Below are 27881 nucleotides of genomic sequence, written 5' to 3'. Positions count from 1 at the left end.
TTTGTAGACCTGGATGATAAGGTTGTCTGTTGGAGCTGACTGCTGGGACACATGATTGTCCGTGCTCCACCACTGTAAGTACTGCGTCATGGCTTCATTTGAATTTTCGGTTTTGCTCCATTTTGTCAACCACACTTATTTGTACCAGATAGCAACATTATAAAAGCGATTTCTGAACAGTATTCCCAGGCCATTAAAAGTATTCCCAGGTTTTCTTGCTGTAAATCTGTATTCTGACAACATGGAATTGGCTGATGATTTAAAATCTGTTCACACGTAATTTTTAGTCTTGTTTTCTTTGCGCTTTGATGTAAAATTCCTCGTAATTTACACCTAAAACAATAATGTATACATTTATTTGTGATATTTTAAATAAAATACTTTTCTCCTCAACCATGTGTTGTTTTTCTCTCCTGTACAGAATATGTCACACCATACATACATATCTAACTGGAGAAATAATGTATGATGGTTCAACCTCTTATCTTATACAGATACCTGCCAAGAAAATTGACCGTATTCTTACCATATTTCACAGTCTATGGGACATAGTTAACATGATTCAAGAAAAGGAAGGCAAACTCTCTGCATCCTTTATTTCAGATACTAGGAACATTTTTTGGGAATTGTGCACTACTGAAAAACTTGAAAAAAAATCTGCACAAATGTCTAACAGTTGACTGAAAAAATGAAACAGTTACATCTGCCAGCATTCATTAGTGAACAGATTATGACCATTTAGTTTAGCCCCTTTGGATGATGAAAACTGAGTGTGAAGGCTAATGACTCACTGAAAAGCAATTCACAACTCAACAAAAGTATTACTTTTCTCCAAGTTAAGAGAAAACCCTGCCTTCAGTGATTAACAAAAATGATAAAAAAAAAAAAGTAAAGAAAATTTAAAGCATCACATATTCACAGCATGATTTAAACTAAACAGTTGGTGCCCAGTTTGGCCTTGAGCATGATAAACGGAAATGTGCGTTTTAAAGTGATATTTTAGTTCAAACTCTGAATGATCTTCACAACTCTGTTCAAACTTCTCTCTAACCTTCTAAAGAGAACATAAAACACAGTCTTGAAGGACAACAAATTTTGTACGTGTCTGTGTGTGTGTATAAAACAAGATGTTACAAATTGGGATCAAATCAAATGATCCTACTATGTATTACAGAAAACTCAGGATAAGGAGAAAGGATTTAGTGCTAACTGGAGCAAAATTCCAATTGCATGGTGTTATTAGTACCACTAGGTGGCATGACCTGATAAAGAAAGTTGTCCTCAGAACTCAGCTTGTGTTGTTCATGTACAGGCAACTGTAAAGTCTCTAAATTAAGAAAGAAAATGAATACATGGTAAAAAGTTTTATTGTACAATTCTGAAATGGTAAAATGCATAGATTATACCTCTGTTGCATCTTTGGCTCACAGGTTCACAGGATAGTTAGTAAATTTTAACATACTAGGCAAATAGTGGTGATAAAAACTAATATTTAAGGAATTCAGTACAAATTAAACAAAAGAAAAAAGCCAGTAAATACAATTAACACAAAACCGAAAACCATTCATTTACATTAACAGAAGGCCATGTGTTTTTGCTTCTTTTTGGCCTACAGAAGGCACAGGTATGGTAAAAGTTGATTTGCATCTCTTTGCGTCTTCAACACCACTATTGCTCAGCTCTTGTCTGATTAGCAAAAAGCCTCAGAGTGATATTCATGCAAAGCATGAATGAGGCGGTTAGTATCTGAAGTTCACTTGGTCATTATCACTTGTTTCCAACAGTACTGTGGTTTTGGCTTGCACCTAATTAGACGGGCTGAACAAGCCTGTGTCAAAAGCCTGAAAACAGTCATTCTGACCAGACTCTAAGTGCCGGCCCTGATTAATAAGCACAAATGTGCTATTAGTTCAGCATCCTGACAAAAACACCCATTAAAACCCCTAGAACACAGCGGCTGTGCCTCATTTTAATGTACCAGAGAACGAGGGGTATGCTAATGCTACTTCCCACTGTATTATGGCTAGAACTCAAGCTTGAGAAAATTTCTCAGCGGAGAAGAAGGACCTTCAAAGGACAAATGTTAACCTCTCACCTGCCAGTGTTCGTACATGCCGTCTAAAGAGCAATAAGTGTTTGCCAAAGTGTTTGAACGTCTTTAATTATTGATGGATTTAGAGGTGTTTGTGGTCTTGTGTGTGTATAATGTGGCTGTGCCTTTACTCAAATTAATCCAGTGGAAGCACTAGAGGTTTTAAACCAAAAAGAATCACTTCTTCAGTGAACCGAAAACAAACGCATCCTAGCCAAATGCTGAGATGAAACACTAGTGAAAGCTCACCTCTTCTTTCTTCTCATTCTGTCATAATTCAGAATCGTCTTTCACAACAGCACAAACCCTGAAGGGAAGGGGTGATAGGGGCATTTAACACAAGTCAATTTGGTTCGTATCAAAAGATACAGAAGAGGACAACCCCGTTGTTTTCAAAAGCTACGAAAATCTCCATTAGAGTGTCTTCAAGCATAGAGATCATGTTGGTCATAATCATTTAGAGTAACATAAATTCACTTTTGTCTCTCAGTAGCTGGTATCATGGGTTTGTTGCAAAGCCCAGGGCCTCGCTGGGTTCTCTAAGGAGAGATTGTTCTGGAGCCGAGGTTCCCCTACACCACTCCGTTCCTCTGAGTGTCGGGACAAAAGCAGCCATTACTTCTGCCATTCAGGTCTTTGTTTGGAAGGTCCATCCGAATCTTCCTGGACTGCCAGTGTCGCGCCAGCGGCTCAAGGAAGAGTGACACAGATGACAGCAAATAGCACACTCCAGCCAAATAGAAGGAACAGTCGTAGGTGAGCGTGTAGTCATACAAGAAACCTGTAAGACACATTTCATTTGTAAGCATCAGGTGTTTACTGACTGATGAATTCAAATAGCAAATGTCTTTCAATGGCAAGCAGACAAAGAGTGCATTGATAGTAACTGCTAAAATGCAGCATTCTCTCCCAAGGTTTCGTCTTGCAAATTCCTGGTTGATTTAATGCTAATTTGTCAAAAAAAGCCTTACGATGTGCAAATGATGACGCTTTCCTAATGCACACATTTGCACTGAGACAGTATATTTTTTCCTTGCACAATATGCTACTGTGACCTTCAGACCTAAAGGCATGATCCTGAGCTTCATGTCTGTATTTTTTTTTCATTGGTTGAAGGATGTGTTAGCTCAGTGAACATATTCCCTATTGCAAAGGTCAGTGTAGGCAGCGCTTTGGCCAAAAGTAGTGAGGCATACTAGTAAGTGGATCACCAAGCTATTTTAGGACAGGTTCCTTTAGGGATAACTACAAACATTTGAACTCCTGGGTGAGGAGGGTGAGGGGGGGGGGTGCTTGATAGACAAGTTGGTTCACGTTAGTAAGACTGTGTCACCGAGTTCAGTGACCTACAAAGGCCTCAAAATGGGGCCCCCGGAGTTACCGTAGAGTACCTCATAGCAGTTCCAAGAAATTCTTCGTGCTTAAGTGGTGCATGTTTACGGATTCTTTAAGGTAAACTTCACCATGACAATTTCTCTCGTTGTTGGACTTGATAAGCAGTAAATGAAGGACAAGAAATTAGCAAGCTCAAGTTCATTTTGATTTATTTTGAGGTACACCCTGAGCATTTGTTCCTCACACTTATTTATGTCCTCAGCACTCCACTCATCGCTGCTTTTTTCCAGAGATCATGGCAAGGTCTGCGTGAAAGAGCAGGTCTTTTGCCAATAATTAAAATGATCTAAATTACACAGAAAGCGAACAAGTTGTTCCCAATTTATTTTTGTACTTGGTGGCAGTATAAGACTTAAGAGGGTTATTATAGCAGCTATCTGTCCATCTTCTTTGTCGATTTCTTTTCCCCTCAGAGAGAAACAGAGAGAAAAAAAAACACACTTATGTAAATGGAGCCGCGCATACATGCCTACATTCAATATATCAAGGAGACACCTGTTGTGTCTCAAAAGTTGTGTCTCCAGTGTCCTTGGCCAATAACCAAAATCTGCTGATGCCATTTACTGCTGTGTGATTTAGGTCGTGGCCTTCGTCCAGAAACACTGTTTACCTGCTAAAGGAGGTCCGGTGAGGCAGCCAAGTCCAACAAAGAACATAGAGAAACCCATAGAGTTGTTGAGTTTTTCAGGTCCCACCAGATCCACCTGAAAAAGGAAGCAAAACAAGAGAGTGAAGACTATTAATAAGATAGGGATGGCTTTCTCTGTAAGCATCATTCAGCACTACAAAGACTGGGTCAGTAATATTTATACCATCACCCAACTGGGAGTTAAAATCAGCGGCTTTTCCCAACTGTTTGTTTTCTAAAATATGAAATTTAAGCTGCATGTTCCGTAGGGCTTTGGCACTAAGAGCTTAAGGTTACAGACATGCTTGCACACACACACACACACACACACACATAGCTCCTCTGACACACACAATTTCTATATGATTTACATACAATAACAGTCACATCTGAAGATTGTTCTGTAATAAGCCTGTTTGACAATGTGAACAGCTTTCTAAACTTTGTTATTAGTGCAATACACTTGTCAAGCAGTAGCCTTTAAGATCAGCAAAATCTACTACACTATATGGACAAATGTGATAAGAAATAGTCAGGCAGCAATTTAGGGCTCTGTTATCAACAAAAAAGACAAAAAGAGAAGTTTATCAAAATTATCAACTTGGGAAAAGGTCAATTAAACCTATGTTGAGTTGATAACAGTTATCTAGACAACATGATAAGATATCTATCACTTTCCTCTCATTTCTGTAGTTTGCTGTAAGTGTTCATACTGTTGTTATGTATGGTTTTGAATACTGATGCAACACTGTTCTCATGGGCCATGAAAATTTGGTGCCAGCTCCAATGTGTAGCCAAGTAAAACCAGCTGCTAGGAGCACGAAGCCAAAAAACCTGATGACATCATTGTGGGTGAGGGAGCATTCTGGGGTAATTCGATCACGAATGAAAACACCCTCACATACCTGAACCATGCATGACAAATTATGTGTTGTGAGGAAGGTCCTGGCAGTAACTCTGCACAACACCAAAACTTCACACTAAGTTCCATATGGAAATAAATCACACATATGAACTAAAATAAAGAATCCATTTGTCCATGTGACAAAAGCATGGTTTCCTGAATAGGACTAGAATACTTGTGTATTTCATAACAGAAGGCATACAAATATTTCCTGACATTTGATATTTATAGACCACAGATCAGTCATAAACACTGACACGTGAAATCCTCCTGCTCTTATATTTCTACTTATATATATGTAGCTATTTATAATTTGCCTTCCATTGAAAGAATGCCTCACTGTCTGACCTCTTTCTTTTAGTGGATGGCTGTTTCACATTGCTGTAAAAAGATCTGACAGGTAAGCTGTCAACAGTCACTCGAGGATACAAGTGAACAGAAAATATTACCTTCTCCAGCTGCCTTAAAGGGGAAATTCACCTGTCAACCTATGGCTCCATTTTGATAAATGACCTGCTTTTTTTTTTTAATTATAATATCAATGTGTAAATTTTCTGAAACATTCTCTTAGTAGACCAATATTTCCAATGTTTGTTGTTGCTGGAAGTATATAGCCAGTAAGTATGTAACAATATAGGCAACTTCTGTGGCCTGAGTGAAATTAACTTTACATTCTGTTCCATGTACAACAAATGAGAACAACATTTGCAAATCACACATCGCACAGGAAGTCCTGCACTGACAAAAAAAATGGCCTTTCATCCATTTGACATTTTTAAAGTAATTTATGTGGAAATTCAATGACAACATACCCACCATTGTTAACGATGTGGTAAATTTATAGTTAAACTAAAAATCTGAGTGTTAAATTATGAAATGATCTGAATTACTGACAAACGGTAAGGTAACTGATACAGAGGTGTCAGTTGTCAAAAAGGGTTAAGTTCCCTTTTAGGCCTTATCACTGCTCTTTTTAAGTTCCATATAAAGATTCAGTGCTTTTTTTAAAAGTTTACAGTAACGTGCCTCTAAATTTGTTGCGCGGGCTTCTCAGGGGTACTCATGTGCAGTGTCGTTTTGAATTTGTCAACCTAAAGTAATTACTGACTGATGCACTCAAGTTGGGTAATATATATTCGTTTGCCCAAAACACACATCACTTTCTTGCAAATGTATCAGCCTTATTTTATGAACATTTTGTCTTTTGATGAAGGACATCAGTCTAAGACATTAGTGAAACCAGTGGACCAATGTAGGGAGGGGTTATCCTAATTAACAGTGAGACTAGCGTTGAGTGACGAGATGGGTTTTCAGACTGTACTAGATTACTAGAAGTGACTGGGCTGCTCTGGCAGTTTACTCCAGACTATTCCTCTATTAGGGGATTCACATCTCTAGGGCACTATGCCCTCGACAGACATGCAACGCTTCCTTTTTGGGGGAGGGCAGTGCCCACGCAAAGTGGTCGTGGTGAGGTATATAGTTTCAACATGAATTGAAGGTATGGACGGGGCTAGTTTTTGGCAGCCAGGGAGGAGATCTGAGAAGTAGGACAAGATGGAATAACTTGAGGACATTAAATTCTACCCAAGCAGCAGTAGACTGGATTTGTACCTGCATTTACGTAACACAGACTGGTTGTACGCTCAAGGAAGAATTTGTAGAACCACAGTTTCAAAAATCTTGTCTCAAAGCGTGAACATGAGTCTGGATTGATTCTGTGATCTGGTTCACTGAAAAATGATCTGGCTCCCCTAATGTTCTAGAGGAGAAATCAGTAAAATTGGGGTAGTTGTTATAATATCCCTCAGTGAGGTATGAATGATCATTTAGGCCCAATTCTTAGACTCTGGGTATACTGGGAAGGGATACTGTAGATTATCAGTGGAATTGGAGAAGTCTGGGGAGGAGACTTCACACCTACTAAAGGTTCACTGACAAATGCCTGCGTAATTAAGAAATGCCAAGGTTAGGCCTAAAACAATAGACAGTCATCCATACAGATAGGAGATCATTAATGATGTAATGTTAACACAGAGGAAAAAAAATGGAATGAAAAAGTACAAAACAACAGAGTTAAGAGATCATGTTACAGAAATCAGACAAATATAAATTACTAGGCCATGAACAAAATGTATAACTGTGCATATAAAAAGTGCTCCTCGAAAAAAAATCAAGGAAACAAATCAGCAAAAAAAATTACTGTAGTAACCTAACTATGTACTGTAGAACAGTACTTACAGTACCTACTGTAATTACCATAGTCAAATCAGAACCGGTTTGACTGCTTTACACATTCACTTGATTTTATGTTTCCATCTTCTCCTCAAGATCAAACTGGTCATGTGACATTGTTGGTTTCAGGCAAGAGGCCACAGAGCACACCTTTAAACTTCTAATTACAGCTAACCTATGTCGTCTAGAGAAAGTAGAATGATTACGCACTACCAGCTGCAAGTGGCTGCACATAAAGACCCAAATCATTTGACACTGACATTTCCTCTGAAAATGCTTGTGTGCAGAATCCACGCCCTACAATAAAACCGGACCATGGCATAAAACTTCAGGCAGCATTAAACCGATATCAAGAATGGTTTTTGTTTTGGAAACACTTGAGAAATTTTCAGATTTGCACCAAAATCAAAGCATTAAAATAGTCTGAATGCTAAAGTGTCTCTGCATTGTGTCAATTTTTAGGTCTCACCAGTACAGGGAGTAGGAGGGCCATGTATCCTCCACAGAAAATAGCGAAGAAGACAGCATAGACCATTAGCAGGATGTAGGAAGTGGCCAAAGGTGACAGCAGGTTGACGACACCACACAGGATCAAGTAGGCTTTGTGGTAGTGGTACTTGTGTAAAAGGTTTCTGTCCGTCACCCACCCTGAGGCAAGCTGAGCTATTGTCTCTGTGATCCCTGAAATGAAATGATAAAAGTAAGATTTTAAAATAAAATCCTCAGTATTGGTCTTCTCACAGATCACCTTCCTACAATGGAGAATACTCCCTGAGGTGACCTGTCCAAATGGGTATGATTTCCTATAACAGGCTGTTTAATATCAGGGGTTCTACATGCAAGCAAAAGGCCGATAGTCCAAGAGGGAAATTTAAACATGATGTTCATTTATTAGTAATATTCATTCAGGATGGTGTCCCAAGAAAGAATTAATACTCATTAGGGACAAAAAATTAAATAAACATTCAGAATACAGTATGGATCAAGGTTGAATCTAGTTTAGACTGAAGCCAGTCCTTAATGTGTGGTCCTCATGATATCTCAGAGTGTACGATCACCAGCGGTATCATGAACATTTTCACATTATTCTGTTTTTATATATTTACCTTTGTGTATGCATACTAATTATAATTTCACATTTGTAGAAACACGTAGTGAATCTTCTTTCTCCAAGCACGTGCAGTTTCAAAAAGAGGAACAAAACAGAGGTGTACTAAATATTTAAGATTACAGGAAGAAATGACAACAGTGTGCAGGAAAACGAGAGAGTGAGCTATGAATGACGTCTCTTAGATTACAAAACAGGACCACTTTACTGACGGGGAGCACATGAGTTCACTTCAGCAATGCAAACTGCCTGAGGCTTGTAGAGGTAGCAATTACTGAACTAAAGTCCACTGAATGATCTTCAGACCTTCTGACCTGTTCATATGACCCTCTGAACTCTACATCTGAAAGTCATTCTGGTTCAGCAAGTCACTGAGTTTAAAATGGCCTGACCTCAGTCTCTTGACACTTAAAAAGCCCATGGAAAATGCCTAACACATAAGAATTATGATGTTTATCAGCTGTCTGTGCCGTGTTTTTTTTTTTTTTCCTTTCTTCTTCTGGCAGTGCTGTTATGGTGGCTGGAGACACTGAGAAGAGGCAAATGAAAAACAAGGGAAAAAAGAATTTCTAATGCCTTTTTAATGGCACTACATGGTAGCTGCTGGCATCAGTGCAAAAAACAATATTGCACTCTGTATGCATTCTCTCTGGCTGGAAGCAAAGCCATTGCAGTTCACTGGCTAGGACTGCAGTGGGTTATTGACTGTTTGAGGAAAAAAAGCTTGAGGCAGCATTATCTGACAGATCGATGAAATAAACAACTCCAAAAATGTAGCATGGTGGATCAATGGTACGTATTATAGCTGTAACTGCGTAACACAGGATCCTGATGACACAGTCTCCTTGAATCTATGAGTCTGTTAAAGCTCGCATGGAGTATTTAATGCTGCAAAATAATCAAAGAGCTAAATATGTTTGTACTCTCTCCAAATGAGTCCCGAATGAAGACCTGGATTCAAATATCCCCCTTTTCAAATAAACACAGAGCACCGAATGAGAGCCTCCCACTTCTCTATTTATCTCAAACTTTTATGATTATTAGTCGGCTGTCTCTCATTGATAAGGTATATGACTACACATAACAAGTTTTTAGATTCAGTCTTTGACACCGACATTTCCTAACATTGGATTTTTTTTTAATGACATTGCTACTTAGTAATGGATAGAGAGGACTGTTAAGCACAAATGTGAGCAGACACTTAATGATTCCTAGATGTCTTTCTATAATGGGTGATTGAATAAGTAATAGAACTTGGGCATCAAACTTATCAATGTAAAACTGGTAACACAACCCTGCAGGCTTCTTAGCAGTGGTCAGAACGGAAATGAAACAGCTGTTCAGTGTTTATGTGTCCTCACCAGGCCACCAGAGGGTATCCCCTGGTGCGTCCCCACTTGAACACAGAGATGTTTCGAGTGTGTTTGTGTATTTAAACCCTAGCAGGTCTGCTGAGGTTCACAGCTGTTCCAGTTGAAAGCTGTATAAAATCACATTAGTGGAGGCTTTACAGAGAAGAAAGTGACTTCAGCTTTGCAAAAATGTTATCCTGCAAAGGAAAGCAACATGGGCCTTTTTTTTTTTTTTTTTTTGCATTTGTCGTGAAATAGCGTGTGACAGGTGAATGTGTTTCTGGACTTCCCTGACAAAAGGTTTCAAAAGCAACAAGAAAAGAATGTCATGTTCCTCACATCACAAGAAGACAATGAGCTTAAGCAGGACGAACCGGGGACTAAAATGCACGTCCAATTCTGCCTGCCCACTCATTAAAAAACAAACGTGTTTGGCTTGTCTCGACTCTCTCTTTTGTACACATAGCTGCCTCAGTGCATCTCTGTACAATGTTAGGCACTTCAGAGCCAGGCAAAAAAAAAAAAAAAAAAATTGGGAAGCCCTCCTGTCGCCACGGCAGCCACTTTACTCTGTAAGCCGTTGCTTAGCGACTCCCTCTGGCTCACCATGAGTGGCCTGCCACGGGAGCCCATTTTTAGTGGCCGGGACTCTTGTTGCCTGCCCCTCTGTCTAATCTGAAAAGAGCTCTTTCAGTTGAGGTTGGAAGGAGGGGCAGGAGGAGTGTTGGGGATTGCTGGGTTTATTGGACTCTGTTTCCCGCTATCAAATACAGTGTATATCATCTGAACATGACAGAGTAAACAGTACAGAGTGAAAATATTTTAAATACGTGTTTGTGTTCACAAAAAAAAAAAAATCTCAGTAAAATAGAGTTCTTATAGCAGTTTTGGAAGAATCTTGAGACATCTGTCCACGGGTCTACCTCCTGTGACCTGCCTGAAGTTTGGCTGAATTTACTCCAGTGAAATTTCTCTCCTTTTTTTACAGCTTTGTTTATCCTGCCAATCACTCCACCTCCAGTGTTAACACAACATTCCTCAGACACCATGTGATGGAATTTAAAAGCTGTGCTGGCTAGGCTTCTGACCTGACAGGTTAACTCACCGAAAGGTCTGTTTATTGATCTCCCCTATGATTTTCTTTTTTTCAGACAGTGTAAATATTTGACGGTTTGTACAGAGATGTTAAGCATTTGGTTCATTGGTTTACATCATCTCTGTTTCACTCTCTGACGCATTTCTTCTAACCTGTTTGAATTCTGGGACAGCACATGACCTCCGAACACCTCTATTATCTTTTAATTTTTGAAAAGTTACACTAGTCTGCCCTTACAGTCAGTTAAAACTTGTAAATGTGTAGAGGGAAATGCTCTTGCTAGTTTACTTCTGGCATGCCCTCATCAATAGGATACTTCTGAACTCAACAGCTTTGGCCAGTGTGCTAAAGTTCAGCTTTTATGTAAGCGAATTCATTACATAAGACTGCAGATTCTGAGCAGCTCACAAATAATTAATGCACAAAAGTTGACTGAGGACTTTTTTTTTTGCATTGCATTGCATTGCTCTTTAAAGCCCCATTACAATAAGTCCTGCCATAAAGCCCTGTAGCCCTGTGTATTCACTGTGTGTGCCATACATTTAGCTGGGACAACACGTGTCAGGCAAGACATCAGGCTTTGGCCCCCTCCAATTACAAGCATTCTGCCTTGTCTATCATTGCTTGAAGGTCTTTTGTCTACTGTTTTGTTTCGTTTTACAGCAATGCAGGACAGCACAGAAGAAAAAAAAAAAAACAACATGTCTAGTTTTCAAGAATACAGCAGTGCTGAGACTCTATTGATTTCCACTTCTATTACAAATAAGCATGCTTTCTAGCAAACCAGTAGGAGCAGAGCAGAAAGAGAGTTTTAAAGAGCAAAAGAATAAAGTAGGAAACCACTATGAAGGACAAACTGTTTTTTTTCTTTTGGCTGTGGAAAATCTATTTTGCGTGTCTTCACCGAAGTGTGTGACATAACGGATACTGTGTCTAATTTACACTATATACATTTTGGCTCTGAAGGAGAAAAACAAGGCTATAATGTTACAGAGGTGCTCTAAGAAAGGAAAAGACTATCAATGTCACAAGACTTACCCGCTACAGAAATGATAAAGGATGCATCCATGGGATCAATCCCAAGAGTCCTGGCCCTTGCAGAGAGATGAAAGTAAGGGATGAAATAGGCTAATTGGCTGAAGACCAGTGACCAAGTATAGATGCAAAAGAAAGGATTCTTCAGGAGAGTAAAGTCCAAAGCTTTGGCTTTTTTAGGAGGTTCCTCATCAGAGGTCTTCTCTTGTGATGAAGCACTGGTCACTGGAGACTTGTGGTTTAGTTCTGTAGAGTTCTCCCCCAAAGGGGTCTTGTTGGGTCCCCCATCTAACCCATTCCCACCATTTTGGACCAGCTTTGTAAGTTCCAAGTTTGGCAGAATGGGCTGCCCAGCCGCTGGTCTCTCCGGGATGAAAGTATCCCTGAGGGTGGAGGGTGAGGTTTCTGATTTGGCAATGCCATTAGATATAGGTGTGGAGCCATTTAGGCAGTCTTTTAGAGGTTCCTTTTCAGAATTTTTCTGAGACAATGATGGGGGAGGGGATGAGTTGCTCGATGGCCTCACATTTATAGGTCTAAGTAGCATCCCAGAGGCCACCAGGTTCAGCATTAACCCACCTAAAATCAACAGTGCTCCTGTACAGAAAGACAACATACTCTGGGTAAGTAGTTAGGAACCTGCTGTCTAAAGACAGAGCACAGAGATGTGTTCTGATTAACTGATTTTTTTTTTTCAACTGATTTAATGCAACACTTAATGCTTTCTTGAGATAAACTGAGCTTCGTTTTTCAAATGGAATATAATTTTTCAGATTAATACGGATTCATATTCAAGCGTTTTTAATATATATATTCATATGCTAAAAAAAAACAAACTCCACTCTGAGGAAATCGAAACAAAAAGCTAGTTTAAGTCGTAATGTTTACCTTGCCATGCATACTGGTCCAACAGCAGCTGAGTGAAAGGAGCTAGGGCAAAGGTCAAGCCCATCCCGGAGCGTCCAATGGAATACGCCGTAGCAAGCCTCTTTCTGAAATATGTTGCAATGACGACAGATGTGGCTTGGTACAGGAATGCAAAGCCAAGACCTTGGAAGAATATGAAAATGCCAAAAAAAAAGGGGTCAGCTTATGGAAATGACATCAAACACGTTTTGTGCATGACTGACAACATGCATGTGCTTGCAGTTATTTTGACATGTCCAGACAATAGCCAAGTATTTTCTGCACTTGGTTTTAAGGGTTTTTTTCTTTTTTTAATACACTGGCATGTTGTTGACTTACCTACTATCAGTCCCATACTGATATAAAGATAGACCACACTAGTGGCAAAGATACTGGTGAGAAAGCCTGTGCTGACCAGTATGGCCCCCATAATGGATGTTACTCTGTTTCCCAATTTTGCACATGCCACAGAAGCCAGGGGAGCTGGAGTGAGAGAAAGAGAGGGGGGGGGGGGGTCAATAAGCACAGAATATTTTGATAACAGTTTAATCACTATATAAGTTCTATGCAATGATACAGTACTATTAGTACTTGACATACTAAAAATGCAACACTGGACTCAGATGGAACTCCAAGGGAACAGTACCTCCCGACAGTCTCAGACTGGACATGATGGAGCCAATCCAGCTGATGCTCTCGGCTGAGCCTCCGAACTCGTCCTGCAGCGCCACGAAGAAAATCCCGAAACTTTTCAGGGTGCCCATCACCAGCACGTTCACCTGTTACCCATCACATGACTGCAGTCAAACTACAGCTTTCAGTGTCACAGATTTACTGTTCATCTGTAGGATAAAATCAGATTCATAATACAGCAAAAGGTGAGAACATACCAGAAAACAGTGAAAAACAATCATCCAGCCCCAGCCTCCATCCGGTGGATTCACATAACGACCTTGCTGCCTCTCCATCTTGGTAATTTCCATCTTCGGCTCATAATGGAGGGGTTTCACTGCTTTGCCGTCACTAGAAATACAATAATGGCTCCTCAGTCATTATTATTATTATTATTATTATGATTAATGTGTCAGGAATGGACACAAGCTATTAGGTATTCTTCAACTCAACATTGTCTATCACAAATAAATGAATACACCTTTCCAAACATGAAGCACCTAAGTAAACAAAACTGGGAGATAAAATATTAGATAATGAAGGGAATACGTGGAAAATGTAGCAGAGGACCAAAAAAAAATATCTGTTGGCGGGAAGACCCAGTTTTTTGATGACAATTCTGATGGTAAGTTATGAAGTTCTAAGTAGTTATATGTCACCATCTACTTAAAAGTGAAGGACTGGTTGCGCATTTGATGTCTACAGATGAGGACAACTGTCACAGCAACAGCAATAATAATAATAATAATAATAATAATTCAGTGGGTAACAGGCCTATATGGTATGATGATAGAATTCAGTCAAACTGACAAAATGGCACAGAATCATTCCTGAGTCATACTTTCTTTTTTGTTAAACTCACTGTATCTTATGCTGAGTCACTGAAATCTTGCAGCCCATCTGAGTTTGCCCGGTCTTTTGGTGTAATACTGTACTTAACGTAAATATTTAATCACTTTCCATCTCAGGTAGCAGTGGACCATGTCTCTGTCAGCAAAATACCCTCTTTTTTTCTGCTGTATAATAAAGTTAAAATTTTATTAAAGTGAATAATACACTGAATTACACAAGCTTACCAAGAAGTTAAGAGACAAAGACAAAACCAGTAACTCCTACCCAGCATATTGTATGAAGATGATGATGGTGTTGACTACAATTTTCCAGTTTAAAAACTGCAAATGCACATTGTAGCCAAATGAAAGATGTTACGTGGACAGTATTAAGGCCACATTAAATACTGAGGCATTCTGTGCTGAAATTTGACAGCTCCTCTCGTGTTGTGCTAATGGCCTCAACATTATAATTAAGAAGAAACAAAGTTTAACACAAAATTGACAATTGTCTTTCAGAGGTTCACCAGTAATCAGAGGAATGAAACTTCAGTATGTACCACAGGAACGATTTGGTAAAGATTAATGGCATGCCAACATTGCCAAAACTCTGTTAATCTGTTCTTAGCCTTTAGTTAGTGATCATGTCTACACTTGGCAACCACACCAAAAACGCCAATGGCTACTCCGAAGGAAGGCTCACCGAGGGGCAGGGGTAGGAGTCAAGTGTATTTTTTCCTCTGTGTTCTGCACAGAAATCCCCTGAACTTTAACTTGGTGTTCAACATAGTTTAGCTTTTTTTTATTCATCATGGTCACATTTCAACAAAGCTGAGTTTCTTGGACATTCTTTGAGCTTAATATAAAGTGAATTCAGTTAAATGGTGAGTATATGTGAGACCCTTTTGTAAGGTATGAACGTGGAGCACATCTTCTTTACCAGTCAAGGACGCAGAGTAAGGCCACCAAGTTTATTCAAATAAACATCCATGTTAGGCCAAATCAACCGCTTATCAGATGCCTCTGTATTATCCAACATGCTCTAGGGCTTTCGCATGCTAGGTACATGACATATTTCTACACCATGAAAACAAATTTAGATTGATGTGGGGGAAAAAAAAGGAAGAAAATTCTCTCAGGCAACCTCACATTTAAATCCTCAGATCATGCAACATAGCATGCAGTAAGAGGGTGAAAAATGTTCTGTGAACATGAAGCCCTGTCACGTGCCGAAAGCAGTTCCTTAGTTTCCTCAAGGAGTCCAATGGGTGTGTCAGGTTCAGCCGCTCAGACCTGGTTGGAACCAGTTCTATCTCACATTTGAGTGAAACAATTTTACATCTTGCCACTTGTCAGAATCTGGTATGTGAAAACCTGCTAGGCATAGGTGTAAAGAAAATTGATGACTGAGACGAGCAAACGGTCAAAACAACACATACGGTACTGGTTCTCCGGGTAAATTTACAAAAAATTTGAAATCAGACTACCTTCACACTGTCATGCATAAAAGGATGGTTCTTTACACTGACTTATCAATAAAAGCAAAACATGTTGTTGAGTCATAGTAGTGAACTCAGTGTGGCTGGTCACTCATTCAAAATGCAATAGACACGTTGTGGAAAGCCAGTCCTAGATCAGGCAGAAACTGCTTAAAGGATTAAGGACCAATGAATCAGGCCAGTGTATTGCAGCGTAAAGCATTTCCTTCCATGTGCTTTTCACAGGCTGTTCTGGAGAGGTGTGAGAGTGCATGTGTGTGCGCGTGTGTATGTGATGGTATGGGTTAGATGGTTGAGGGCAGTGAGCTGTAGTTGGGATGGCTAGTTTACAAAAAACTCCAAAAAACTCCATGAGATCAGGTTACCTGGATCTTCTTTGACTAGGATCTTTTCTGACAATGACCACTACCTGGACAAATGCCTTGTTTGTTTTAGTTTTTTCTTTTGTACTTTCTATTCATTAGCAACACAGTCAGCCCTGGAACTCCAGAGCTGCAGTGTGTTACATCATCCTACACTTAACCGCTAAAGAGATTTGAATTATTGGTTAAAGAGAGTTTGAGATTCTGCCTGCCAACCCACCAGAAAAAAAGGAGTTTTCTCATTACTTTTTCACCATCTTCGCCTAGTGCAACACGTTCTCTTTCTATACTCCAGTAATGACTTTAGACTTCAGGTTAAAGAGCCATGTTTTAAAAATGTGCTTATAGGGACTGCTCTAATGGGAAACAGCAGAGGTACTCAGCAATGGCTAAACAGCTGTTTTGGAATACCTTCCCCGGGCTTCGAAAACACCCTAGTCTGTGTAACTGAAAACAGTGGCATTGAAAGCCAACTTAGGTGACAGGGAAAAGGTTAGCTCTTAGCTTTCTTTCATATTGTTATTTTCTGCTAAGGATTTCAGAGGCAATCTTGCCTGTAAAGGGTCTGTCTTTACAACAAGCCTTTTTTTCACATACCAGTGAAATCCTACTGGCTCTAAGTGACCTAAACACACCCTTTGTAACAGGGTGTTACAGCTAGCTTGACTTAGGCCGACATGAAAAGAAGCCTTCACAACTGTATACATCAACTGTGTTTCAATATTTCAAGTTTTTGTTCCAGTTCAGAAGCAGACATCAAGCGAGTAGAGTAACTTAAGTCATTAAAATGAAAGACTGTAACTGATGACAGAGCCCAGGTCAGATAGGCTTTCCTTCAGTTAAATATGCTCTACAGGTTGGTTGGGAAATACCTTATACTGGGCTGTATAGTATGCAGGCAAAAATTAGATCAAACCTAATCAAGGCCAATGAAGCTCCTGGGGACTGTCTGATTATCAGGTTTATATGAGTTAAATGAGGATTCTAGCAAACTCTTCCAGGAGTTCAGCTCTCTAGGCGGGGGGGTTATCGAAGAGGCACAGTGCTACATGATTAAATATTCACAGGACAGTTTCTGCATACATCTATGTGTCCTCTGGGGCAAAAGGAGAGAACATATTATTCTTAAAAGAGGTTTGGTACAAATTGTACACAAAACAAAGTCCACACATGTACACATGTTAACAGACTACTTTTAAAAACTTTTCCGTTACTTTTTTTAAAGACATGCAAAGCATTTTCATGACTATTTGTCTATCACTCAGTGGAATTTATCAGTCATTTTGTTTGAAAATTTCTAATGAAGCTCTGAATGTCAAAGTGAGTGGTGAAAAAAGGAACAGAACATGTTAGGACATCTGGTGGTATTCAGTTATCCAAGTTAACCCAATGTTTTAGGTGAATCCACTTGGATCCACTGTAAGAATAAGTGCAATATGTGAATAACAACATTAAGGGAGTAGCTGCAGCATCCAGTGAAATCAAACCCAGTGGTGTTTACACCTTATTTTAGTTCAGTATTTTGAACATATTCTGGGAGAACTGCATGATACGAGAGTAAGTGAAAGGGGTACATCAAGTACAGACAAGACAGCACATACTGGGTTTCTTTTGGATGACATGGTTGTCACCAGCTATCCTAAGGCCTGTGATTTTTATGATTTTGATGCTAGCTGCTAGAGGTTCCTCCATTCGCTTTGACTGGCTAATGCAGCCTAACCCTGCATTCAAAAAAAAAAAAAAAAAAAACACCAAACCTTCACTTCTCAGGTTTCCATGAAAAGCCAAGGAGGGTAGACATCTTTTTATAGTGACAGACTAAAGGTTACATAACTTCACCTGAAAGACAGACAAAAGTCCATTTCGACCGTCTAATGTTTAATAGATCATCTTTCAAAATTAAATGGATTATATTTCAATTTTTTATGGTCAGTGTTTCACTTTCTAAACTCTGGAGCATCTAAGGCAGTGGCATTCCAAAGGTATGCCCATGACTAAGTTGGTTGGAGAGGACTTATCACAATAAGTAAAATTTTCAGATGTAAAAGACTTCATAAACTCCCGTTTGGATAAAAAAAAAAAAAAAAAATCCTGCCAAATGCTATTAGTTCTTTTTTTTTTGTTTTTTTACTATGAGGAAAATACTTGATTCATAGCTATGGAAACAAATATGGAAATATGTAAACATCATTTGTATACACCATGAGAATTTCTCAAAATTGGTCCAAACCTCTTTAGCTAATGCTACTTCAGGTGTTTTCTGTCATAAACAAATTTGATGAATACAACACATTAAACCCTGCATCACAAGCCAAAGATTCAGAATTTGACTCGACTGTAACAAACTCTGAAGTCCACACTCACTCTAAACAACAGTGAAAGCTTTAGACATACCTGTTGTGCTCTTTTGGCAGCATAGTTGATGTCTGGTGGGACCAACGGAGATTCTTGACACTGAAAGAATTTATTTTATCGGTGTCATCGTCAGGTCGCTCAGTTTTGACTTAAGATGAAGCTCTAACTCTTCCTGGTAAGTCTCACGCCTAAAAGAACAAACACATAGATTACTCACTGATGAATAACTGATTCAGTGGTTTGCCTGTTTTAAAAAAAAGGCCTCTGCTGGCTGTTTTTGCCTTGTTTATGATGTAGATTACACAATGAAGAGGAGATCCCTAACAAGCATTGTCAGCACGCTGTAAGTGAGGTGGTCTATACAGGAGTCAATACTTTAAAGAATGGGATTATCTGAGTTGAAGTCCAGTCCTAGACCATAAACAGTAGGATTTCACTTTCTCTGAGTAGGCTATGACCGTCTGTTGGTATGTATCTATGCTATGCTTTCTTTTCTTCTTAGATTGAAAGCAGTCTCTAAATTATATCGCTATTCTTGACAGCCATTTGCAATCACCTCTTAACAAGGTTAACCCATGCAACAATTGCTTGTGAAAAAGTAGCGTAAACCCAAACCCAAATGCTTAAGTTGAAGTTAATGTGAAAGTCCTACTACATCCCTGAAGAAGGCAAAGGAGAAAAAAAAGGTCACTCTTACCCTCTTTTTCTATGTCCTCTTGTAGATCCTTTATTTTCCTTTCTGTCTGCTCTGCTCTATTAGAAGAGTAATTTCCTCTATTTTTTAAAAGTTAATGTTAGCCTCATTTCAGTTTTTTTTCACTTTAAAATATATAATAATGCAGCAATGAATCTTGGTAAGTAAGACCTACACCACGGCTTTAACACCCAGAGGAGCTAAGTAATCTAGCGAGAACCTCAGACTGAGAGGCAATACAGATTATGCCCATGCTGCAGTCCAGCATTTACAGCTCCTGAGACAGGGAGGGAGGGAAGGAGGGAGGGACAGAGACCAGGACAGAAAGGGGGGGGGGGGGGGGTAGGACAGCGGCGTGTCGTGGGAGGAGGCTGCTCTCTGCTCTGCATTATCAGAGGAGGTTCCCTGTCTTTATCTCAGTAAATGGAGGGTCTATCTCAGTAGACATGGGGACCCTCTTTCTGTGTGACAGGATCATGACCTGTTGTAACCTTTTTACTTGTTTCTGTGTTTATTTTTTCATATTTCTTCCTCTGTTGTGTATAACTATAAGTGAGTACTGATTTGATTTTTTTTTTTTCATGTTTACTAAAAGCTGAGACCTGTTCTTGCTAGATTCAACCAAAAGAGGCTGTTAGTCCTCATTTAACCAACATTTCACCACAGGCACATTGTAATGTGTGACATTTCCATGCTGAGTCCTGGGCTAAATCATCCCAGTTTGGCAGCAGAGTTCTTATTTTACATCAGAAATGTTTGGTATTAAATTCACTTGTGATACAATGTTTAGACCATAGCTTTTTGTACCTGTGGAATGGTTTCAACCACATCCAAGTCAGGAAAGAGAGCATCCAAGTTACAAGAGAACAAAAATGGAAATGAATTCTTCTCATGCTGAAGTGATTACATTACATTACTGGCTAGGGTCTTATTTAGAAATGATCAGAAACCTATGTAGTTGCAGGTGCTGTTGTGTGTATAGCAGTGTCGTCCAGGCATGTTATGCTGCTTGGTGATGCTGAACAGCTTGTTGTGTATGAAGCTAAAGTGGCTGGCTTCACGTGCATTGAAGGAGTTGTTTATTGGCTTGAGTCTCCTAGCCTCAGGTACCTCTACTATGAGAGGAAGAAACTTGAGAAAGTTTGTGGCAGATTTGTCTTTTCTCTAAAATGATATTAACAGTAAATTACTTCATGTGCAGTAAAAAACTGGTCTTTATAGCACTTAAATTTGAGGTTGGTGCCAATTTCATCTTCAGAATTTATCTTCAGAGTCCAAACAAATTTATGGTTATAGACAGTGAAAACTGGTGCTGTGAAAACTCAATTTAGGTAAATGGACTGTCAGTGGTGGACGAAAGCCAATATCTATATATGAACAGAGCCAAGGTTGGACTGCATGTATGTTACTGAGACTGGTCAAGGATGGAGGGTCACAGCATTCTGTTTTCCGTTACTGATACACTGGTATGTTTTGTCAACATGTGCTTCGTCACCTGCGTTTCCAATTAGAAATTCTTCACATTTAACTTTTCTTCCATTCAGTATATTGGTCCAGGCATGCTGATGTTTCTATACATCTGGCCAGCGCATGAATGGGCCTGTAACTTGGTTATGTTAGTTTAAAGTAACCAAGAATGACTCTGGTTTTCATATTTGTTAATCTAGCTGACAACACTCTCACTACAGTAACTGCATTCAAGTCAGTCGAATATATAGCAACAGTGATATAGCCACATCACTATTTGTAAACAGATGATACAGAAAAAAGGAGGACCCATGTTCTACCAACAGGTAGAACATCCAATGTGAATTCCAGCCATAATAATAATGCTATTCCTTACTACAGTGACACAGGTCACAACAGCAAAGTAACAGACAAAACCACTTGGGGGAAAAAAACATGAAAAACCATCTACAAGTAGCCAAGCGTTGCATACGTTTCATGATTAAAATAATTGATTCTGCACATGCAACAATAAACGTATTTACCACATATTCTTATGGACTTAGTCGCAAAGTGACACTGGCTTGTTAATCACAATCTTCATTCTTAAACAACTTCCCTACGTGTATTGCTGTTATCATTGCATAATTTAAAGACTGCATACTGTGCTAATGTAGTTGGAAATGTAAGGCCTATCGTATATTATTATTCATTTCCCAAAATATTGTGAGCAGTTAACGAGGGTGGAGTACTCACCAGCTATTGCGATCTTCTTGTTTGTTTGAAAGTGTAGACTGCAGTTGCATAGCGCTCTTCACAGAACCGCGCTGTACAAGCTAAAGTTGACAAACGACAGCAGTCCTTGCAACACCAAGTAGCGATTGGTCGACTGGTTGTGGGCATTTAAATTGGCATCTAACAGTGAAAATCAGCAAAAGTTGCTCAACATAGTTGTTAACCAAATCATTAAGTTCTGACAAAAAAAAAAGCAAACGAGTGGGCTGGTACAGTGTGACATATACCTTGAGACTTTTTTTCAATTATGATACTAATAAAGGGATCAAAGAGAAACAGTGAGAAACAGGTGTAAGAGAGAATGCTGTAAATGATCTCGACGTATGAATATGTTATGTATAAACGTATGTGATGGTAAATTCTGTCAAATAGATTGCAAGAATCGACAGCTTATGATGAACACTGTAAAATAGATGAGAGACAGCAAATTTAAAAGTATGAACGGATTTTGTGGACTAAAGGGATAAATGCAGTTGTGTTAAAGGTACTAAATATGATGAAAAATGAGCCCAAGAACATTAAAAATGACCAGTATACCACTACGATTTAATATGACATTTTCAAAACACTTTTAAACGATATAAGCTCATGAGAAAAAAAATGAATAAATAAATAAATAAATCCACTTACCAACTTGATGTTGCAAATCAAACTCTAAAAGTAGTCAGAGTACTTCGTTCGTGAATCGTAGCTGCGTTGGAGCATTGTGAACACCATCTCTACATTCATTGAATCTGACAGTAACTGATCTGTAATAACGCGTATAACAGAAGTCACGGCTGACCATGGCAAGCCTCTTATTGGTAGACCCCACCAATAACCCCCCTCCCCCCCCCCATCCGACCTCCCCAACACTCACCCCTCCCTTCCCCCTCCCCTCTCCCCTCTCCCCAGCGATACTAAACTACGAAATCTAAGAGCTGTTCGATATTCGATGTAGGAAGCCGACCCTGTAGCCTCCAGGAACCACACCTAATGAGGGACAGCAGAATGCGACGAGGATCTCAGCCAAGTGAATCATGTGATTAGTTATGCCTTAAAAGTCAAGGTGTCTGAGGAAAATCTTATAACAGCTTTGTCACATACGCTCATAGTGCCCAGTATTCATCTGTAGCACACAGTCCTGAAATATTGCAATTTCGATAGAAATTAATGAGTAATCCGTGCACATGTGAGGTCATTAAAAAGTGTCAGAATGACCATGTGCTTCGTTAAGGAGAAATAAATAAATATGTAACTGATAAATAAATAAATAACCACAATTCATGCCATGAGACCTTGGGAAACATTCTCCATCTGTCTTTATATTGGTATGCTCTGTAGATATAGATATAATGATAGTCCATGCAAAATACACACACACACACACACACACACACTCAACTGGTACACGGTTACAGATGAACAACATTGCATTAATAATTTCCCTGGAATTTCACATTTATCAGCAGCGTGGTTGTGACCTTCATGAGGTCAAAGTTTATGTGGTGATAGGACAGATTTATCAAAGCACAGATGTCCATGAAAAAGAGAAAATGATGACTCTTTGACTTCTGAAATCAGGTTAATTGTTGCGAACTGAGATAATTTTTTCCTCTGTGCTGTTTTCCCTTCAGCAAGACACCAAAAAAATCATGTATTAGTGCAGTTAGTGCAAACTTTAATAATGGGATGATAGGGCCCCTTTTACCATGCAGACAAGTCACAGTCAGTGTTGTTCCACAGGTATGGCAGGTGATTCTGGAAAGAAGTCAGCTGAACGGAGATTGATAGCCTGTTAAGGTTTGTGTTTACAAAAATCCCACAGCACGTGCCAGACTGGGGAGGCCTGAGAACCAGACACACCAAGGCCTTCAGTCCTACACACCTGCAACGACCTTTAAATTAGCAGTCTCAGAAAGAGCCAGAAAAGTGAATATACTTATGGGCAATGTGGCCACTGCCTCAGGGTTCTCTCTTTTCGTGTCATTTCAAGAAAACAGACGAATATGAGAGGCCGGTGAGATCACTATAACCATCACCTAAGCCCATTGTTCTCCACCTCTAAGCACTGTGCTCCTCTGCTGCAGGCGTATACGTCACAGATTTCTCATATTCATCATTAATCTTTTTTTATGGAAACCAACTTTCAACCAGTAGAACTGTGTAGAACTGATATTGCGTTACTGTAATACTGTGTGTTTTGTTAGACGGCCCATGTGTTTCCTCATTCGTACAATATTCAAAGCTGTCCAGCACACTGTGTGGTTGAAAGAACACTTTTTAAAACCATAATTAGAGCAGTACAAGTCCATAATGTGAAACAAAAGAGTCCTACTTTAGACCCAGATCTGAGGAATTGGCACTCAGACGCATAGAGAACTCAGTTCAATTTATTTCAGACCTTTGACACTGGATGTCATCCAAAGATTCAGGCTTTATTTGTGAGCTTGGGGTACAGCCGCAGTGAAATGCATAAGTTAGACAAGTTTTTCTTGCTCTCTTATTTTTCTTGCTTTCCTCCACCTTGTACAGTAAAGATAAGCATATACAGATGTGATAATTAAAATCATAGTAACTATGTACGTATGTCTTTGGGCTCTTAAGGATGGCAGAGAACATCCTCAAGTCAATTCACTAAACAGAGTGATTCAACATGCTCTTTCCTGTACTCTGTGTCCTAAGTAATGCACAGAGATATTCATGATCTGTGTGCTCTTTTACAGGGAATGGTATCATTTCCATATCTGTGCCTCGATCTTTGTGTGTCCTTGGTGTGTACATTTCTTGCCAGCAGTTCAGATGATCAGTGCAAGTCTGACATGTCTCCATTAATCTGAATGAAAACATGTTGTATCCAAGAAGCAACTGCTCTATTAAAGCGTAAGGATTTTTCTTAGTACACTACTGTCAACATTCTCAGAGAATTGGTGGAAGGAAAACCAAAGAAATGCATATATTCAGTGTTAACCACTGCTCCTCACTGGTTAAATAAACTCATCATTGCACAAATAAGAAGAGTTTATTATTCATGATTATTCAGTATCCACAAATAATAGATTAAAGAAACCACAATAGGCAGGAGCAGTTTAATTATATTTTTCCCCCAGGTTGATTCAGTTTGGCCTCAGCTCTCTGATAAGCTTTCTGGTATTGTTCTCTCATGTGCAATTGAATCAGTATTCAATATGTATTAAATATGACACATTTTGTGGACACAAGACATGATTCAACATCACTCAGTAATACCCTATGCTGGGATGCCTGTGATTGATATCAAAATTTCATCATGAATCGTAATTTCTTCATAATTTTTGGCATGTGTGTGATAATAACTTAATAAACAAATATTGCTCCGCGACCGAACTGGTAGCACAGCGATGTACTGCAGCTCTTTAAGCACATGCTATGTTCTTTGAGACATTGAGAGTTGCAGCCTCTAGTGGTCAAAAAAGGTAACCACATTGATTATGTACGGTATAATCTCCCCCAGAGATATGCCCCTTCGAGCAACTGCAATTCGACTTTACGAGGAATTTCATTGAATGAAACTGCTTCGGTTTACGAGGTTACTATTCGAATTTACGAGGACAGATGTTTATTTCTGCAAACGATTCTCTTCTAACATTCCCATGGGATGTCAACTTGCTCGGGGATTGTGATACCAGTTGCATTCTTTTAATTGATTTCTTTGTCTATTCTGTTCTATTTAGCTTTTGCTTGTTTTATGTTAAAAGTTGACACTGAGTGTTATTTATCGTAGTCTTAAGTGTAAAGTCCGTAGCAGCGATGAAAGAGTTTGACTACAGTAATTACAACCGCCATATAATAGGCTAATTAATGAAGGGAAAATGCATTTTTATCTTGTATTAAAAATTATGTTCTATGTTGAAGCAGAATGTCCATTTCATGGTGTTTAGTATTGTTTGAGCATAAATGGATGTAAATATGATGAACCAGGAACGCATATTTTTCCCATTCAAATTAATGGTAATTACGTCTCCGAAATAAGAGAACTCACCCTCCTCCGCCCAGGAACGCATCACAGTCGTGACGCGGGAGAAGAGCGTGTAACGTAACTACACAGAACACCACTTATTCTTCCCTAGTTGTTAAGAGGCTTGTTACACAATGACCCGTATTTAGGGTCAACTTTTATGCCATATTCAAACACTGTGACTGGAAATAGCCAAAATGGTGTCCAGTCACCCATGCCTTGCAAAACACCGCTTTGAGTAGGCGGCTACGTGTGGCGAAGGTTAAACATTAAATCTTTCCATACATTTATTCACGCACTCATACTGTCTCGGTATTGTCTTTTGCACAATTATATACAAGCAATTCCTTGGTACTATTTTGTCAGAAATGAAAAGTATCATAATCTTTTACATTAGGTTTTTTAATGCTGTTCAAATATGACACTGAAAAAACCCCCATATTTTCCACGACCATCAACACTTAAATTACTAGAGGTAACTGACAGTAAAAAAAGAGTACAAGAAAAAAAAAAAAACCTTATGTATGCAATATTTGATGGTGCATACATTCTGGCAAGTTCTATCACCATGGGAACCTATTAAAATAAAGGGTAAAGGTTGTAATAAGGGATATATTTTTTGTTGCAACAATTCAATACATGTTCATGTAAGTGATGAGTTTTAACTGGACTTTGCTGAATTTATTAAGACAGAAAAAAAGACACTGGGAGATCCAAGATGGAAAGCAGAGGTCAAACCATGTAGACACAGATATATTATCCATTCAGAGTATTTTTCTGTCTTGGCAGCACACTAGTTATTACAAGAATCCTTGAATAAGGAAAAGCAGAGAACGTGGATGTGTGATCACTGGTAAATCGTTTCTATAAATTATTAATTTTATAAGTAGTTTCTGATTGAATAGAAAACACACAAAAGCAAAATATTTAAATTAAATCAAAGGTCTCAAAAGCAAAATGCAAAGTGTCCAATGAGCAGTATACCTCATAAACTTGTTCACCAATTTCAGTGAGGCAGTTAACATTTGAAGGATATAAGCAATAAGAAACAGCATGTGCAGATACACACACACACACACACACACACACACACACACACACACACAGAGGTGACTTCAGGAGGCCATCTTGTGCACAGCCACTGTAACAGTCCCATGCATTCTCACCAGGATATTCCTGCAGACAACACGTAATACAAATATTCAAGTCACACACCCTTGATATTTAAAAGTTATTCCAACAATATGCACATATCTGCTTTATGAACTGTCCCATCAGCCTTCACAATTCTCGTGTCTGTGACGTTATGTCTTACCCAGTGTCTGACTCGAGGCATACGGTTGGAGAGTCTGTGGGATCCTTGGTTAGGGAGGCTGCTTGCTTGGCCAACACAGATACGACCCCCCCATGCTCATCAGACAGTGAACCACGGCCTATGGATACACAGTTAGACAACTATGTAAAAGTGAACAGTATTCTTTATGAGTAAGAACTCATGATCCAGGAACAGACAACACACAGAGATTTACAAAGAATCATCAAGGGTAACAAATATCCGCATTAATTCAACGACGTTCGTGGAGACTACGCTTTGTTGACTAGGAGTGCCATAGGGGAATGCAAACGTCCTGGAGAGAGCGGAGCCTAAAAGCAACATGGTTGAGGCCAGTTCTAAACCGGCTATTAGAAATACAACTGTCAGAGATATGCCAGATGATGAAGACAAATTAATGCACGCTTATCTCCATGGTGCATTTTTCTCTCTTTCCTCTTTACATAAAGTTGAACTAGCATCAAACGTTTCGTCTATTTAACGTTAATTATGGATCAGGTAGCTGATTAGCCACGCTAGCTAGTTTGCTGTTTTACACCAGAAGAATAACATGTAACTGCGGTACAACTGCTACTCACCGCCTAAAATGTGTCCTTGTGAATCCGTGCAAAGAACTCCAACAACTGACGGATTCTTCATGCTAGTGTGGGATGAACAGACTTCATTGGAATTGTTGTTAAACGTAAACAATGATAAATGAGGAATGTCAGATATTGACAAACACAAATTATTTAGTAAAATCTTACGTGTCGTCAAGGTGCTGTTCCAGTGTTGCTTCCATAATTCATACAAATTCAGGTAAACTGTTTTTATACCGATATAAAGAGAAGAGAAGTTGCAGAGGTTTTATCTATCCTACTTCCGGTACAATCACTTGACATTTCAACACATGACCATATTTCTACGGGTACCGGTGAGGATAAAAAGCACCAAAGTTTGACTTAGGGTAAAGACATGACGTTCATTTCAGCAAGAAAAGCAAAAAGTCATAAGCTTCAAGGGCGAGCAATGGCAGAAAAAAAAATTATAATGGATGAATCCTAAAAAGGCAAACATGTGACTCTGACAGAATATGATAATATCATCCTGGAAGAAGGAGTGGCTGTAGTGAACCATTGCGAGTGTCAGAACAAATGTTTGGACAACTGTGGGGTATTAAGCACTGTCT

General features: G+C 39.2%; 2 protein-coding genes across 3 annotated transcripts; both read right to left on the bottom strand.

The window, feature by feature from the left end:
• Window positions 1-689: 689 nt before the first annotated feature.
• slc16a4 (solute carrier family 16 member 4) lies at window positions 690-22121 on the bottom strand. 2 transcript variants are annotated; one of them, XM_030784236.1, is made up of 11 exons: window positions 22035-22121; window positions 21366-21524; window positions 18509-18657; window positions 13642-13774; window positions 13398-13530; window positions 13091-13234; window positions 12734-12895; window positions 11849-12442; window positions 7724-7935; window positions 4098-4191; window positions 690-2873 (listed from the first exon to the last, which is right to left on the bottom strand). In XM_030784236.1, exons 3-11 carry the CDS (start codon window positions 18529-18531, stop codon window positions 2665-2667), a joined length of 1704 nt encoding a protein of 567 aa, XP_030640096.1. In that variant the 5' UTR covers window positions 18532-18657; window positions 21366-21524; window positions 22035-22121; the 3' UTR covers window positions 690-2664. The 2 variants fall into 2 exon arrangements, with proteins under 2 accessions (XP_030640096.1, XP_030640097.1); XM_030784237.1 differs by having other exon boundaries at window positions 21366-21445.
• A 3710-nt stretch (window positions 22122-25831) lies between these two features.
• lamtor5 (late endosomal/lysosomal adaptor, MAPK and MTOR activator 5) lies at window positions 25832-27564 on the bottom strand. The gene is made up of 4 exons (XM_030784689.1): window positions 27460-27564; window positions 27292-27353; window positions 26696-26813; window positions 25832-26556 (listed from the first exon to the last, which is right to left on the bottom strand). Exons 1-4 carry the CDS (start codon window positions 27492-27494, stop codon window positions 26496-26498), a joined length of 276 nt encoding a protein of 91 aa, XP_030640549.1. The 5' UTR covers window positions 27495-27564; the 3' UTR covers window positions 25832-26495.
• Between the last annotated feature and the right edge of the window lie 317 nt (window positions 27565-27881).

This window comes from Chanos chanos, chromosome 9 (genome assembly GCF_902362185.1).
Source record: "Chanos chanos chromosome 9, fChaCha1.1, whole genome shotgun sequence".
Taxonomy (NCBI): domain Eukaryota; kingdom Metazoa; phylum Chordata; class Actinopteri; order Gonorynchiformes; family Chanidae; genus Chanos; species Chanos chanos.
Note: the sequence above shows the minus strand (reverse complement) of the source record. Positions and strands in the feature narration are given on the sequence as shown.

What these genes read in the sequence shown, in the direction of transcription:
- slc16a4 (XM_030784236.1), bottom strand. Translation starts at nt 18,531, where the DNA reads ATGCTGCCAAAAGAGCACAACAG. An exon ending in CAGTATGGGACTGATAGTAG is followed by an intron (nt 12,896 to 13,090) that starts GTAAGTCAACAA and finishes TATTCTTCCAAG; the next exon opens with GTCTTGGCTTTGCATTCCTG. An exon ending in CTTTATCATTTCTGTAGCGG is followed by an intron (nt 7,936 to 11,848) that starts GTAAGTCTTGTG and finishes ATTTCATTTCAG; the next exon opens with GGATCACAGAGACAATAGCT.
- lamtor5 (XM_030784689.1), bottom strand. Translation starts at nt 27,494, where the DNA reads ATGGAAGCAACACTGGAACAGCACCTTGACGACAC. An exon ending in ACAAGGACACATTTTAGGCG is followed by an intron (nt 26,814 to 27,291) that starts GTGAGTAGCAGT and finishes GTGTATCCATAG; the next exon opens with GCCGTGGTTCACTGTCTGAT. An exon ending in TGCCTCGAGTCAGACACTGG is followed by an intron (nt 26,557 to 26,695) that starts GTAAGACATAAC and finishes TGTTGTCTGCAG; the next exon opens with GAATATCCTGGTGAGAATGC.